The sequence below is a fragment of the Colobus angolensis genome, unplaced genomic scaffold (assembly GCF_000951035.1).
Source record: "Colobus angolensis palliatus isolate OR3802 unplaced genomic scaffold, Cang.pa_1.0 Scaffold31, whole genome shotgun sequence".
In the NCBI taxonomy this organism is placed as follows: domain Eukaryota; kingdom Metazoa; phylum Chordata; class Mammalia; order Primates; family Cercopithecidae; genus Colobus; species Colobus angolensis.
Genome location: NW_012116377.1, coordinates 11,624,480 through 11,640,334, shown reverse-complemented (window position 1 = coordinate 11,640,334; position 15,855 = coordinate 11,624,480). Strand labels below are relative to the sequence as shown.

Below are 15,855 nucleotides of genomic sequence, written 5' to 3'. Positions count from 1 at the left end.
TTCTGGATTCAAGTCTGTTCTACTGATTTGTTTTTGTATCTTTGTATCAATATCACTGTTTTGATTCTATAGCTTTATAATTGCAATCAGGTAACGTCAGCCCTCCAACTCTGTTCTTTTTTGCAGTTACTTAGCTATTCTATTCTAGGTCCTTTGTATTTCTATATGAATTTTAGAATCAGTGTGTCAATTTCCACAAGAAAACCTGATGGGATTATGATTGTGCCGAACGACATTCTGCCTTGTTCCTAATCTTAGAGGAGAAACATTCAGTCTTTTGTCATTGAACATGATGTCAGTTGTAGGTATTTCATAGATATCTTTCATCAGGTGGAAAAAGTTTTCTCCAAATTCCTAGTTTGTTAAGATTTCGTTCTTGGGGTGTGTGGGGTGTCAGGACTAGATGTTGTATTTTGTCAAGCTCTTTTTCTGCATTTATTGATATAATAATATGATTTTTCTTAGTCTGAGTCTGTTAATATGGTAAATTATACCTGAGATAAACTTTACTTGTTCATGATATACTAGCCTTTCAACATATTGTTAGATTCAATTTGCTAAATGAATAACTATTTTGAGATTTATCCATGTTGTTAAAAGTTTTAATGTTTAGAATTTTGAGATAAATGTTCATGAGGAATATTGTTCTGAAATTCTTTGCTTGTAAGGTCTCTGGTTATGGTGTCAGGGTATTGCTGGTCTTATGAGTTGGAAAGTATTTCCTCTTCTTCAGTTTTTTATGGAATTGGCATTGTTTCCTTCTTAAACGAATCAGTGAAGCAATCCAGCCATGCAAGTTTTCTTGTGGAGAGGTTTTCATTTACAATTTAGTAGACATACAGATATATGAGATTATTCATTTTATCTATTCTCGGGTGAACTGTGGTAATTTGTCTTTTGAGGATTTGTCTATTTCATAAAAATTGTTGTATTGGTATAAAGGTACTAATATTCCCTTATTCTTCAATATCTGTATAGTCTATATTGATGTCACTTCTCTTACCTCCTGATGTTGGTAATTTATGTCTTCTTTTTTCTGATCAGTCTGGCTGCAGTTTTATAAATTTTATCGATCTTCTCAAACAATCAGCTTTTAGTTTCATTGAGTTTTCTCTATTGCTTTTGTTTCCTAGTTTATTGATTTCCCTTTGATCTTTATTTCCTTTCTTCTGCTTACTTGGAGTTTAATTTGCTCTGTTTCTAGTTTCTTAAGTTATAAGCTGAGGGTTTTTTTGTTTTTGTTTTTTAACGAGAAAGGAGGGGCTGTCTGTTTCTGTTTGTTTTTTTTAAAGAGACATAGTCTTGCTATGTTGCCCAGGCTGGAGTACAGTGGCTATTGACAGACACAGTCATGGACCACTATAGCCTTAAACTCCTGGGCTCAGGAAATCCTCCCGCCTCAGCTTCCCAAGTAGCTGTCGCAGGCTACTGTGCCCAGCTCTTTGAGGCCTTTGATTTGAGACCTATCTTCTTTTTAAAATACAGGTGTTTAGTGATAAAAATTTCCTTCTAAATACTGCTTTTGGGGAATCTACAAGTTGTGAAAGGTGGAGTTTTCATTCAGTTTGAAATACTTTATAATTTCCCTTTTGATTTCTTCTTTGAGCCTTTGGGTATTTAGAAGTGTGTTGTTTAGTTTCCATATAGTTGGTAATATAACCAGAGATATTTCTGTTATTGACTTCTAACTTAATTCTATTGTGGGCAGAGAATATACTTTGTATATATATATTTTTTAGTTTATTGAGATTTATTTGATGGTACAGAACATAGTCTATCTTGGTAAATGTTCTATGTGCAATGTTCATTAAGAAGAATGTTATTTGGTGAAGTTTTCCAAAAATGTCAATTAGATCAAGTTGTTTAATAGTGTTGTTCATATCTACCATATCCTTGCTGCTTTTCTGCGTGCTTGTTCTATAAGTTGTTGTTGAGAAGGTTATTGAAATAATTGTGGTTTTATTCCTCATCACAGTTCTATCAGTGTTTGCTTCATGTATTTTTTTATTGTGGTAAAATATACATAAGATTTATCATTTTAACCATTTTTAAGTGTACAGTTCAGTGGTATTAAAGTACATTCATATTGTTACACGACCACTGCCACTGTCCATCTCCAGAACTTTTATATTTGCCCAAATTGAAATTCCATACTCTTTAAATACTATCTTCTCATCCTACTCCCTAACTTCTACTCCTGAAAACCGCAATTCAATTTTCTATTTCTATCAATTTGCCTTCTCTAGGTATCTTAGATAAGTGGAATCAGATAATATTTGTCCTTTTGTATCTGGCTTATTTCAGTTAGCATGTCATCAAGGTTCATTCATGTTGGCTACATGTATTTTGGAGCACTGTTATTAGGTATATAAACATTTAAAATTCTTATGTCCTCTTAATTGATTCCTTTATCATTATACTTGTTCCACCTTTTTTCATATTTAAAGTATGTTTCTTGTAATCAACATATAATCAGGCTTTTTTATTCAGTCTGCTACTCTACTTTTTAATTGGGGTGTTCAGACCATTTTTAGCTATTGTAATTACTGACACAATCATGTTTGAGTCTATCATTTTGCTTTCTTTTTGTCCCACACTTTATTTTTCCTCTTTTTCTGCCTTTTTTGACCAAGTATATTTTATGATTCAATGTCATCTCTTTTGTAGGCTTATTAGCTATTTTATTATTAGTTGTTAGCTATAACTCTTTGTTTTTTAAATTTTAGTGGTTGCTTTAAGGTTCATACCATACATGTTTAACTTATAAATCTACCTTCAAATGATAACATATCACTTCATATATAGTATAAGAACCTTTCAATAGTATAGCAATCCCCCAGTTATCCAAGGTTTCACTTTCTGTGGTTTCAGTTACCTGTGGTAAAGTACAATAAGATATTTTGAGAGAGACAGAGAGACCACATTCATATAACTTTTACTACAATATGTTATTATAATTGTTCTACTTTATTACTGTGGTTGTTAATCTCTTACTGTGTGTAATTTATAAATTAAACTTTATCATAGGTAAGTATGTATAGGAAAAAACATGATATATACAGGGTTCGGTACTATCTGCAGTTTTAGTCTTCCATTGGGGGTCTTGGAATGCATCTTCTGAGATTAAGGGGGGACTACTGTATATTTACCCAAGTACAGTCATGCCTTGCTTAACGACAGGAATCGGTTCAGAGAAATGTGCTGTTAGGTGATTTTGTCACTGTGCGCCTGTCATCGAGTGTACCTACACAAACTTAAATGGTATAGACTACTACCTATGTAGGCTATGTGGTATACCCTATTGCTCTTAGGCTACAAATCTGTACAGCATGTTATTGTACTGAATACTGTAAGCAATTTTAATGCAATGGTAAGTTTTTGCATATGTAAACATATATAAATGTAGAAAATGTCCAGTAAAAATATGCCATTACAATATTATGTGACCACTGTTGTATATATGGCCCAACACTGACTGAAAATTCATTATGTGACACATGGCTGTAATTACCATTTCCAGTGCTCTTAATTTCTTTATGTAGAGCCAGATTTCTCTCTGGTATCTTTTCCTGGCATCATTTTAAACAGAAATGTTAAGTGTTTTATACCTTAAAGAACTTTAACATTTCTGATTTACATTCCCACCAACAGTGTGAAAGTGTTCCCTTTTCTCCACATCCTTGCTAACATCTATTGTTTTTGACTTTGTAATAATAGTCATTTTAACTGGCATAATATGGTTATTTATTATGATTTTAATTTACATTTCTCTGATGATTAGTGAGCATTTTTCATTGTTTGTTGACCACTTGTATGTCTGTTCATGTTTCTTGCCCACTTTTTTTTTTTTTTTTTTTGAGACAGGGTCTCTCTCGGCCGCCCAGGCTGGAGTGCAGTAGCATGAACATGCCTCACTGCAGCCTCAACCTCCTGAGCTCAAATGATCGCCCCACCTCAACCTCTCAAGTAGCTGGGACCACAGACAGGCACCACCATGCCTGGCTAATTTTTAAATTTTTTTGTAGAGACCAGGTCTCACCATGTTGCCTAAGCTGGTTTCGAATTCCTGGGCTCAAGTATTCCTCCTGCCTTGGCATCCCAGAGTGCTGAGATTATAGGCATGAGCCACAGCATCTGGCTTTGCCCACTTTTTAATGTTTTTTTTTTTCTTCTTGAGTTGAGTTCCTTGTAGATTCTAGATATTAGCCCTTTGTTAGATGTATAGCTTGCAACTATTTTTTCCCATTCTATAGGCTGTTTACTGTTGATTGTTTATTTTGCTGGGCAGGAGCTTGCAATATAGGCATGTAAATGTGCATTTTTACTCCCTCAATCTATTTCTGGAATGTTAAATTCTAACATTTCTGGAATGTTAAATTCTTTTTATGTAGTGCAAGTGTACTGGTGATCAAGTCTTTCAGCTTTCGTATGTCTGAAAAAGCTTTTTTTTTTTAACAATTTTTTTTGTCAGGTACAGAATTCTAGGTTGGACAACTTTTTTTCCTTTCAGTACTTTAAAGCAAGGTATCTTCTTGCTTGCACTGTTCCTACTGAGCAATGTAATTTTTGTCTTTATATAACATTTAAAATTTTTTTTTGTTTTTAAGATTTTCACTGTATCACTGGTTTGACAATTTTGATTATGATATTCCTTGGCACAGTTTTTTCCATGTACCTGTGCCTTAACTGGTTTGGGTATGGGCTTATCATTTTTAGTTTGGAAAGTTTTCAGCCATTATTTTTCTCTACATTTCCTTCAGGGATTCCAATTTTTCAATTATTGGGTCACTTACAGTCCCACAGCTCAGTAATGGTCTTTTCAAATATTTTTCTCTTTTTTCCCTCTCTGTGACTCATTTTGTGCAGTATCTACTACTATGGCTTCACCTTTATTATTAATTTATTATTAGACTTCCATCCAGCAAAGTCTAATCTGCTATTAATTTGATCAAGTATATTTTTCATACCATACTTTGAAGTTTTTATCTCTAGGAGTTTGATTCAGGTATTTTAAAAATATTTTCCATATTTCTACTTGACTTTTTGAACATATAGAATACAGTTATAATGACTGTTTTAATGCCCTTCTCTGCCAATTTTAACATCTATGTAATTTCTGGGTTGGTTTGATTGAATATCCTTCTCATTATGGGTCCTTTTTCCTACTTCCATGCATGCCTTTAATATTTGATTAGCTGCTAGACATTGTGACTTTTACCTTGTTAGGTGCTGGATATTCTGACATTTCTTAAAATTTTGAGTCTTTTTTTGGAATGCTGTTAAATTACATGAAAACATTTTAATTTTTTTGACTCTTGATTTTATAATTTGTTTGGCAGAATGGAGCTGTCTAGGCTAATCATAATCTACTATTAAGGGAAGGTCTTCCTGAGTATGCTTCACAATACCCTGTGAATTATGAGTCTCTCCAGCGTATTTGATGGGAACAGGCACTATTCCTGGAACTATGTGAGTTCCAGATACATTTCCGTCTTACCTTTTCAGATGACTGTTTGGAAAATTTGGCTTTAGATAATTTCCTCACATGTACATGCTGATTAGTATTCTGGAGAATACTTAAGGGGTAGATTCTGTAGATATCTGGGGTTCTCTCTCTTTGCAGCTCTCTTTGCTCTGGTACTCTGTTCTAAGAAGTCTAGCTCCCTTGGTGTCACCAGACTCTCAGTGCCATTTCCTTAACTCAAGGATTCTAAAGAGCTCTTCTCTTCCTTGAGCTATGGCCTAAAAACTCTTTCAAGGCAGTAAGCTGGGGTAATTATAGGGCTCGCTTTGTTCCCTCTCAGAATTATTGTTCTTTGTTGTCTGATGTCCAGGGTCTTGAAAACGATTACCTCATACATTTTTATCTGTTTATGTTTGTTTCTTTTTCTGGTTGTTTCAGGCAGGAAGTAAATCTAGTCCCTGTTACTTCATCTTGGCCAGAAACAAATGTCAGAACTTTTTCCACTGTCTACCTCTTTATGGTAATCACAGAGGGCCTGAAATAGAAGGGTGGTTTTTTCCTCCTCTCTTTCTCCACAGACTCCATTAGGTTTTGGGTCCCTAAATCCAGATTAGCAGGAGGGGAAAGTAAGAGGGCTTGCTTACACTTCCTGGACTAAGCTATGCTATCCAATTCAGGTTTTACCATTGCTGTGTTCCAGTGATTACCAGATACATGCTCAGCTACTAATATATTTGTACTTCATTTCCATTTGTATAGTGGTTTTTGTTTGTTACAAAAAGTCCTTTCATTTTGGGTGCTCTGGAGGAATGAAAGGGTGAATGACAGGACTGCCTAAATATCACATCAAACCTCTAACATCAGTTATCCAGAACCTTCAAATTTGAGAAGTGTGTGTGTGTTATCTGTGTGTGTGTGTATGTGTGTGTGAGAGAGAGAATGAACTCAGGCACAAACACCACCACCACAATCACAACAAAACTCATGAAAAGTACCAAGATACACTATAAGTGGTTGGTTCAAATGAGGGAATAATTCTGATAGATTGAAATGTATAAACTGCCAACTTTGTCCATAAAATTACAGAAGTGTGAAAGCATGGGAGAAGCTGTAAGAGTAAAGAAAGTAGAGGTAATCAGCAAAGGTGCAGGTGATTAAAATTAATGACAGGAGTGGTGAGTTACTCCCAAGGCAGAAAGGGAAATGACCTTTGAAGACACATAGGAGTAGATGGTCAAGAATTCAGGTGGGAGAAGTGAATAACATGTGACCTGCAATACTGTGGTCATAGAAAGTCAAAGATATGGACATTTCTGTTGGGATAAAGGCGCTAGCAGTATTTTTGTGGTAAGATCATAAGAGGCAAATAGTCAAATGCTATATCTTATTGGCTTCTGGAGGTAATTAGTAGTCCAACAAATGTAAGAATGAATAATCATTGATTGACAATTACATATACTCTTTCTGGAAGGTTCAAAATCGTTCCAGTTTTACTGTACTATTGCAAAAGAAGCAATGAACAAGTCTTATTGACGTAGTATGGGAAAAAACTGATTTAAAGCAGAGTCTCCTTCACCACTGACTATACCTCTATGGCTATGTAACTATAAAAAGATATACCATTACTTCTATGGAAAAGCCAATGCATTACCTTATACCAGCAATAAATGTATACACACACACACACACACACACACACATATATATGAGAGACACTGTTTTGTTGATCAATATCACGCACTGGAATAATGTAATACTGATATGGCACAGAAGCCTACATACCAAATGTCTTCTGACATAGTCATCCACTTGTTGCTTCAGTTCAATTCGGCGTGCATCAGTGAGTTCTTGGAGTCCTCGCCAAGGAGCAAATAGTTTCTTTTTCTTATGGCACTTTGCTAGGAATTTAAGTGCCTGGAGGAAAAAAAAAATTGAAGGTTTGTGATTTTTCTCCCTTAACTAATAGAACTATTTTCTCACTACAACATATGGTAGTGACCACATTGCAATATTGATTAACTCTGAGTGTGTATAAGGAGGGGAATGGAACTGTGACAAGATGCAGGAGAATAGTGATTTTGAAAATACACAGTCTTCTGTAGTGTTTTTTACAAGGATATAGTCACGTATTATTTGTGCAGTAAGCAATGAAGAGGAAAAAAAGCAATAGATTCTAGTCTCAATTCTAGTCCCTTATAAACTATGATTCTGCGCAAGTCACTTGATCCCTAGAGGACAGATTCTATGTCTATAGAAAAAAGGGGCCTTAATTCTACACAGCCTACAGGATTGTAAACACCTAGGAGACAGTGTATTTCTGTCTGAATTATTTCCCATGTCCTTCAGAATGGACTCTGGTAAAAAGAAATTTTGTAATAGGCATGATATGAGACAAATCTGCAATTATTCTTCCCAATTGTTTTCACTCTTCTCATGTCTTTGTTGTTTTTATTTTCATCAAAGTTACATGTTCACATTATTTAAAGCAGGGGTCAGCAAATCATTGCCCACAGGCCAAATCTAGCCTGCTGCCTGTTTTCATAGGGCTTGAGAGCTAACAATGTGTGTGTCGTTTGGTTTTTGTGTTTTTGTTTTGTTTTGTTTTTTCATTTTACGTTGTTAAATAATTTAAAGGGAAAAGAATATTTGGTGGCATGTAAAATTATATGAAATTCAAAATCTAATGTTTACAAATAACTTTTTTTTGAGATAGAGTCTCGCTCTGTCACCAGGCTGGAGTGCAGTGGCACAATCTCAGCTCAATGCAACCTTCAACCCCCCAGGTTCAAGCAATTCCCCTGCCTCAGCCCAGAGTAGCTGGGATTACAGGCGTGCACCACTGCACCCGGCTAATTTTTGTATTTTTTAGTAGAGATGGGGTTTCACCATGTTAGCCAGGCTGGTCTCGATCTCTTGACCTTGTGATTCACCTGACTCGCCCTCCCAAAGTGCTGAGATTACAGACGGGAGCCATCGCACCCCACCTCTACAAATAACATTTTACTGGAACACAGACGTGCTCATTTGTTTACTATTCGCTATGGCTGCTTTTGTGCTATAACTGAATACATGTGACACACTGCATGACCTGCAAAGCCTAAAATATTTTATTATATAGCCCTTCCCAGAAAAGTTTGCTGATATAACTCTATCGTTTAATGTGTCAGTTTCATAAGAATTACTAGAATGCTATTGTTTAATTTGTCAGCTTCATAAGAATTACTAGAATTCTTACTAGAGTTACCCATTTACCCTGTCCCCTGACTCAAGGGCAACAATTTAATTCAGTTTATTCTTTTGACATTTAGCTCCATCTATTTTTCTGTGATTTTTTTTTTCAGATATAGGTATTACCTATTGATTTTCTTGTATGAAAGGTATGAATTTAGCTTTCACTTGCTTCTACTCCCCATCCGTCCTATATTATTACATCATAATTTTAGTTAATGTTCAATGTTTGCAAAATTATGACCACATAAAGGCTATTCACTTTTGAACAATATAGTATACTATAATTACTTTTCCTTCCTTGCACATTTTTATTTTCTCTGGAATTATTAATTCTCTTTTCTCCCATGCTTTGTTTTCCATACTACCGATTATATTTTATAAACTCTGCCCTAATTTTCAACACATTAAAATACATCCGGCATTCTATCAAATTCATTTTCTTGGACACATTTTCTGGAGCTTCCTGACCTGCTCTCTATACCTTGGGCATAGCTGTCATCCTGTGGTCTCCATTCACCATCATCTCGGTGACTACTTTTCATCTTTCCCTTGTGTTTCTTGGATTCCATGTTGCCTTCTTTCTCAGGTTATTCCTTCTTATCTAAAAATGTCTTTGGTCTGTCCTTATCTTTAATTAATAATTTGGTTGGGTATAGAATTCTAGCTGGAAATCATTTTCCTTCAAATATATGACAGTCTCACTTCAATACTTTTTAGCTTCCAATGTTGCTGTCAAGAAGTTCTTTTGTTCCTAGTACATCTCACAGTATTATGAAACAAATGTGGAAGTGTTTCTGTCACTGTATTGGACACTTAATTGGTCCCCTTAATCTAAAATTCGTGACATTCAGTTCTGGGAAATCTTCAGTTATTTGACTTTCTCTCTTCTGTTTTTTCTTGTTCTTGATTTCAAATGTTTGGCTGTTTGACCTCCTAGACTGGTAGTCTTTTCTATCCATCTGTTTTTTTATTTTTTAAATTAAAGATTCTACCTTTTTTTCTTTTTCTAATGATATTTCATATGTTGACCAGGCTGGCCTAGAACTCCTGACCTAATGCCATCCTGCTGTTTTAGCCTTCTGAGTAGCTGGGATTACAGATGTGTGCCTCTGGCAAAATCTTTTTCCCTTGCTTTCTGTGAGATTTCTTTTTCTCCCATAATCCTTTTATTAGTCTTTCAGTTTTCCCTGTCAAATTTTATTCTATGTGTTCCCTTTTATATAGTATCTTGGTTTTGTTTCATATATTATGTTTCCTTATCTCTCTGAGGATATCAATAACAGATTAAAAACATTTTTTCCTTAAACCTGCAATGTTTATATTCTATCAAGTAGTTTTATTCCATTTGTTTTGTCTTTGGCTTTCCTTAGATATTCAGTGATAATTATTTTTTAGTTGATATTTAAAAGTGGGCACTAAGAAGCGGTTTAGAAAATTTCCCTAGTACCCTTTACTTTTTTGGTATTTTTTTTAAGACAGGGTCTCACACTGTCACCCTGGCTGGAATGCAGTGGCTTGATTATGGCTCACAGCAGCCTCAACCTCCTGGGCTCAAGTGATCTTCCCACTTCAGCTTCCTGAGTAGCCAGGACTACAGGTGTGCACCACCAAGTCCAGTTAATTTTTTGTAGAGAAAGAGTCTTATTATGTTTCCTAGGCTAGTCTCAAACTCCTGGGCTCAAGTGATCCTCCCGCCTCAGCCTCCCAAAGTGCTGGGATTTATAGGCGTTGAGTCACCATGCCCGGCCTTGTTTTCATTATGGTACTTGAGTTTTCAACTGTGCTTGCATCCTTCTTTTGAGACTCTCTTCTTTCCTTCTATTCTCCCCTTTCATTGATTTTTCTCTTTCAGTAAATTTCCTCAATTTTTAGCTACTGGAGAAACAATGCCTCTGTTTTTGCATCAAGTAAGAGAGGAACAGAAGGTGGATAACCGTTCTGGCCTTTCTTTTCCTGCCGAGGACACTAATAACCGGTTCTTCCTGAGGGACAAGTTCATTGAAAGGATATTCCTACTCCTTTATATTACTTTTTTTTTTTTTTCCAGGCTGGATCTCATTCATATTGTCCAGGCTGGAGTGCAGTGGTGTGATCACAGCTCACTGCAGCCTCAATTTCCCAGGCTCAGGTGATTTTCCCCACTTCAGTTTCCCAAGTAGCTGGGACTACTAGTACATGCTACCATGCCTGGCTAATTTTTGTATTTTTAGTAGAGACAAGGTTTTGCCACATTGCCCAGGCTGGTATATTACTTTCAATGAGGCTAATGAATTATTTCCCATTTTTTTCTTAGCAAGGTCAGTAGCAGTGCCAACAGAAGTATAATGTGAGTCATATAAGTAATTTTAAATTTTCTAGTAGTCACATTAAGAAAATAAAAAATGGGCAAAACAATATTTACTGAGTTATATAAAACATATAACTCAGTATACACAAAATATTAGTATTTCATCATGTAATCAATATAAAAAAGTATTAATGAGATACTTTACACTTTTTTTCATGCTACATTTTCAAAATCTGGTGGGTATTTTATACTTACGACACATTTCAATTTGGACTAGCTACATGTCAAGTTCTTCATAGCCAGATACATATGCTTAATGATTATTTTATTGAACAGTGCAGGTCTCTAGTGTGTCTTAGAAAAGGATACTTTAGGCCAGGCACAGTGGCTCACACCTGTAATTCCAGCACTTTGGGAGGCTGCAGCGGGAGGATCACTTGAGCTCAGGAGTTGGAGACCACCCTGGGCAACACAGTGGGACTTAGTCTCTACTGGAAAAAAAAAAAAAAAAATTAGCTGGGCCTGGTGGTGCAAGCCTGTAGTCCCAGCTACTGTGGAGGCTGAGGCGGGAGGATCTCTTGAGCCTCGCAGATCAAGGCTGCAGTGGGCTATGATTGTACCACTGCACTCCAGCCTGGGAGACAGAGAGAGATTCTGTCTCAAAAAAAAGAAAAGAAAAGGATGCTTTAAAAATATGGCAAAATGTATCCTTTATTGACTATTGCCTTGCTATAATTTTCTCTATTTTTCTATTTCTTTTCTCAGTGTACTTTCCCATTTTTCTTTCTCTTTTCCTTCTTTGAAAGTAATTCTTGGCCAGGCGTGGTGGCTCACACCTATAATCTCAGCACTTAGGGAGGCTGAGGCCGGAGAGTCACTTTAGCCCAGGAGTTCAAGGCTGTGATGCACTGTGAACACACCACTGTACACGGGTGACAGAGTGAGACCATGTTTCTTAAAAAAAAAAAAAAAAAAAAAGTAATCCTCTTATTTCCTTTTCCATTTTGGCTAGCTTCGCTTTGACTTCATCTTATTTTTATTAATGAGATGCAAAGACTATAAACATGACCTTGACCCATCCCTTTTTGCTCTTAAACAGAGACTCAATTACCTTTTTTTAGCAGATATGAGGCAAATGCGACTAATCTTCCTTTCGTGCCACTGGAAAGTATAAAAGCTAAAACAACTTTGCCTTCATAGCCTTCAGATACATTCTTATAATGACCCCTACTTTTCTCTCTAAGAAATGGTAGGCAAACCAGGATATTTCACTTTATAGTAGAGGATCCTTTTACAAAGTATTTAGGATCATCTAAACCAGGCAAGGTAGTAAGTCAACTTAATAAGGGCCCACCTAGTTCTATGACAGGGAAGACTTTAAAAGGAGGTATTTATGAGTTAAAAGTGTTAGAAAGAAGCCAAAGGTTCCTCCAAAGGAAGTGTCTCCAACCCTGATATCAACTGGTTAATCCTTAGATGACTTTGTTTAGCAGAAGGTAAATATCAGGAGTATGTGTGATTCAGTGATGGTGCAGGACTGTTTGTTGCAGATACAACCTGAGATCCCCAGAAGAGTCTGAAGAAGGAGTAGGAGGCAGGCATCTCTTCCTATTTCTCTAGTATTTATTCTACTATGTTTTTGGATGATTAAAAAAAAAAAAAACTTTGTAAAAAGTTAATCACAGAGACTGTTCAAAATCTATCACAGTAGAAAACTGAAATTGACCTAAAAATTCAATAAGGGATTGTTAAGCTAAATGCTATAGGACCTGAAATCCTAATATGAAAGTTAACCATGTATAAGAGAATAACTGGATGTTAGGAAAACTGGTCATTAAATTTTAAAAACCACCTTGTGCTATGCTTTTCCAAGGCAACAAAATAGTACTATGCTCTAGAGAGATGACAGAAAGATTGCTATTTAAGAATACGAGGCTGGGCGTGGTGGCTCATGCCTGTAATTCCAGCACTTTTGGAGGCCAAGGTAGGCAGCTCACGAGGTCAAGAGATTGAGAGCATCCTGGCCAATATGGTGAAATCCAGTCTCTACTAAAAATACAAAAATTAGATGGGCGTGGTGGTACGTGCCTGTAGTCCCAGCTACTCAGGAGGCTGAGTCAGGAGAATAGCTTGAACCTGGGAGGTGGGGGTTGTAGTGAGCCAAGATCACGCCATTGCACTTCAGCCTTGCAACAGAGCAAGAATTCGTCTCAAAAAAAAAAAATATATATATATATATATATAATTCTACACTTAAAATGTTATAATGATCTAAATATACCTAATATCTGTGCATTAAAAAAATCAAATATCACATGCTGCACTTGCACAGAACTTTGTAATTTACAAAATACATTCCCATGAATTAGGGTAACTGATCCATATAACAACTGAGTGAAAAGGGTAAGGGTAAACATCTATTCATACATCAAGCACATGTGATGAGCTGACAACAATAAGACTTAGCTCCTTATTCCTGAAGAACTCACAGCCCAAGTAAGAAGGGAAATAATTAACAAAACAACATTGCAGTATAGTAAATGATGTACAAGGTTCTAAGGTAGTACTAACGACTGAGTGTCTAAACCAGCTTGGCCAGAGGTAAGGAGGTTTTCTTTTACAAAAGAAAAACTAAGGCTCAAGAAAACTAAGTGTCTTGATTAAGGCTTTACAGTAGGTAATTAGCAAAGTCAGGTTTGAACTCATGTTTTTGCCTCTTGATTCAGAGCTCTTTTCACTACATTAGACTCACTGCTCTTTGAAGTGTGACAGCTGCTTTATACTCTGTGAGAGACTGCCTCTGTTGGTGAAAATTTTTCCTTTCCCTGTACCCTCTCCAATGTTTCTGGATAATCAATGCTGATTTCTCTTCCATTTCCCGATAGTGTTTCTCCACCTGACCTAAAAAGATGATAGACACTATTACAACATACTCACTGCTATGCTTTCTTAAGTTCTGGAATCAGGACAATGATAATAATAATCTTGCTTTCTTTTCATTTTTGTCAATACTATTCACTAATTCTCCCAATTCTATTATTTTACCATGGTTCTAAGATTTTAGAAACAAAGCTTTCCCAGATTATGCAGCTTCTTTAGAGAAACAACTCATATAGTATTTTTGTGGTACAGTAATAAGAAAATGGCTGAAAATCCAACACTAAAAACATTAAAAAAAAACCCAAAAAACAAGAATCCTAAGCACACGATTAAGAAGTCATTCAGTACCATCAGAGGCAAAGGGCAAAATGTGTGTATGTGTTCTCTCTACATGCTTCCAAATTTCTCTTAAGTCATTCAGTCAGTTATATAGATGACTTTCTTCTTGCTTTCTTGGAGTTGCTCAGCATATAGCCCAGGGTTCACAGTACATACATGACAGAATAAGGCAGTAGAATTGTTAATAAAAAGGGGAGTGTATTTGGGAGAGTATAAGAAACTGATATAATTTAATGATCAATTGGATATGGAGGTAAAAGAGGGAAAGGACTCTAGGATGTCTCAAATGGGAAACTGAGTAAGTTACTGGTGCCATTACCTGAGATGGGGAATAAAGGAAAAGGAAATCTGAGGGGTAAGATAATGACTTTGGTGTTTGGGTTGCCTGTGGATATCCAGGTAAAGCTGGATCCAATAGGCAGTTGGGTACAGAGGTGTGTTATTCAATAGAGTAGACACTATCCACAAGTGGTTACTTGGGTTAAAATAAAGTAAAATTAAAATTCAGGTACTTCAGTGCACTAGGCACATTTCAAATACTCAGTAGCCATCTCTAGCCACTGGCTACCCTACTGGATGGTACAGATATACAACCTTTCATTTTTGTAAAAATTTCTATTGGGCAATTCTCCTCTAAGAGCTTAGGAGAGTAGGTGAAGACAGAGACCAAATTTGAGACTGCTCAGCACTCAGTTGAGAGTTGAGCTGTAGTTATTGATGGATACCCCAGGAAGAGCAAAATGACAGGAATAAGGTGAGGATGGAATCCTAGAAAACATCTACATTTAATGGAGATGAAGTGAAATAAAAGGCTAGTGAAGGACCCTGGATTGAATAACAAGAAGACAGGTAAAAGAACTTGAAGATAATATTGAAACCACTAAGACCTCTCAGACCACAACTTATTATTAATTTCAGCTTGGTCTGTCAAAGGCAGAAAGAAGATGTCACAACATTTGTACTAAGGAATGAGTTAAGTTCTGATGGCAGAATGTGATAATATTCCAACTCCTTATTTCAGTTCAAGAAGTATCTTTGTGTCTCTAACAGCTATCTTTATGCATACATTTTTATGTTTCACTAAATTATCTGAAGGATAAGAAAAAAAAGCTGGTGGGCAGATTGTTCATCATCAACGAATAGGTCTGAATCAAAAAAATAGTAACCGTTTTTGAACTCAGAAGATTTAATAAAGTTTATCTAAAAAACAGAGAAAAAGGGCAAAAGTCCAAATTTTTAAAAAATCATCATATAGCTAGAAAACTTGGTTTGTTAAAAGATAACCTAAATATTCTTATGTTTATAAAGTTGATACTGCCACTCACCTGGATGAACTATTTCGAGCATACTCAGTCGCAATTCTCGAGAAAGTCTCATGGCTCTCTGTCTTTGAAGCTGCAATCGTAATTTGAGGTCCTCCTCTTCCTTCTGCCTATTTATCTCCAGGAACATCTTTGTTCGTTTAGATCTGTGATGGAAACAGTGTGTTATACATAATTTTCATAAATCATATGAAAAATGCATAACCTTCCTGGTAATCAAATAAATGTAAACAGAAACAATTTTAAGATAATTTCTAGTGTTAATAAGGTATGATAAAATAGCCTGTCATCTGCTGCTGTTGTGCAACCTTTCTGGAGAAATATTTGAATAT

The 15,855-nt window shown here is 35.9% G+C and overlaps 1 protein-coding gene across 2 annotated transcripts in view; it reads right to left on the bottom strand.

The window, feature by feature from the left end:
* Window positions 1-15,855, bottom strand: part of IQCB1 (IQ motif containing B1) — a 76,152-nt gene that overhangs the window by 8,780 nt on the left and 51,517 nt on the right. For both annotated transcript variants that reach the window (XM_011950833.1, XM_011950832.1), the window contains 3 exons: window positions 15,527-15,669; window positions 13,735-13,883; window positions 7,247-7,378 (listed from right to left, as the gene is read on the bottom strand). In XM_011950833.1, the coding sequence (XP_011806223.1) occupies window positions 7,247-7,378; window positions 13,735-13,883; window positions 15,527-15,669 (424 nt within the window). The remainder of the gene's footprint in view (window positions 1-7,246; window positions 7,379-13,734; window positions 13,884-15,526; window positions 15,670-15,855) is intronic.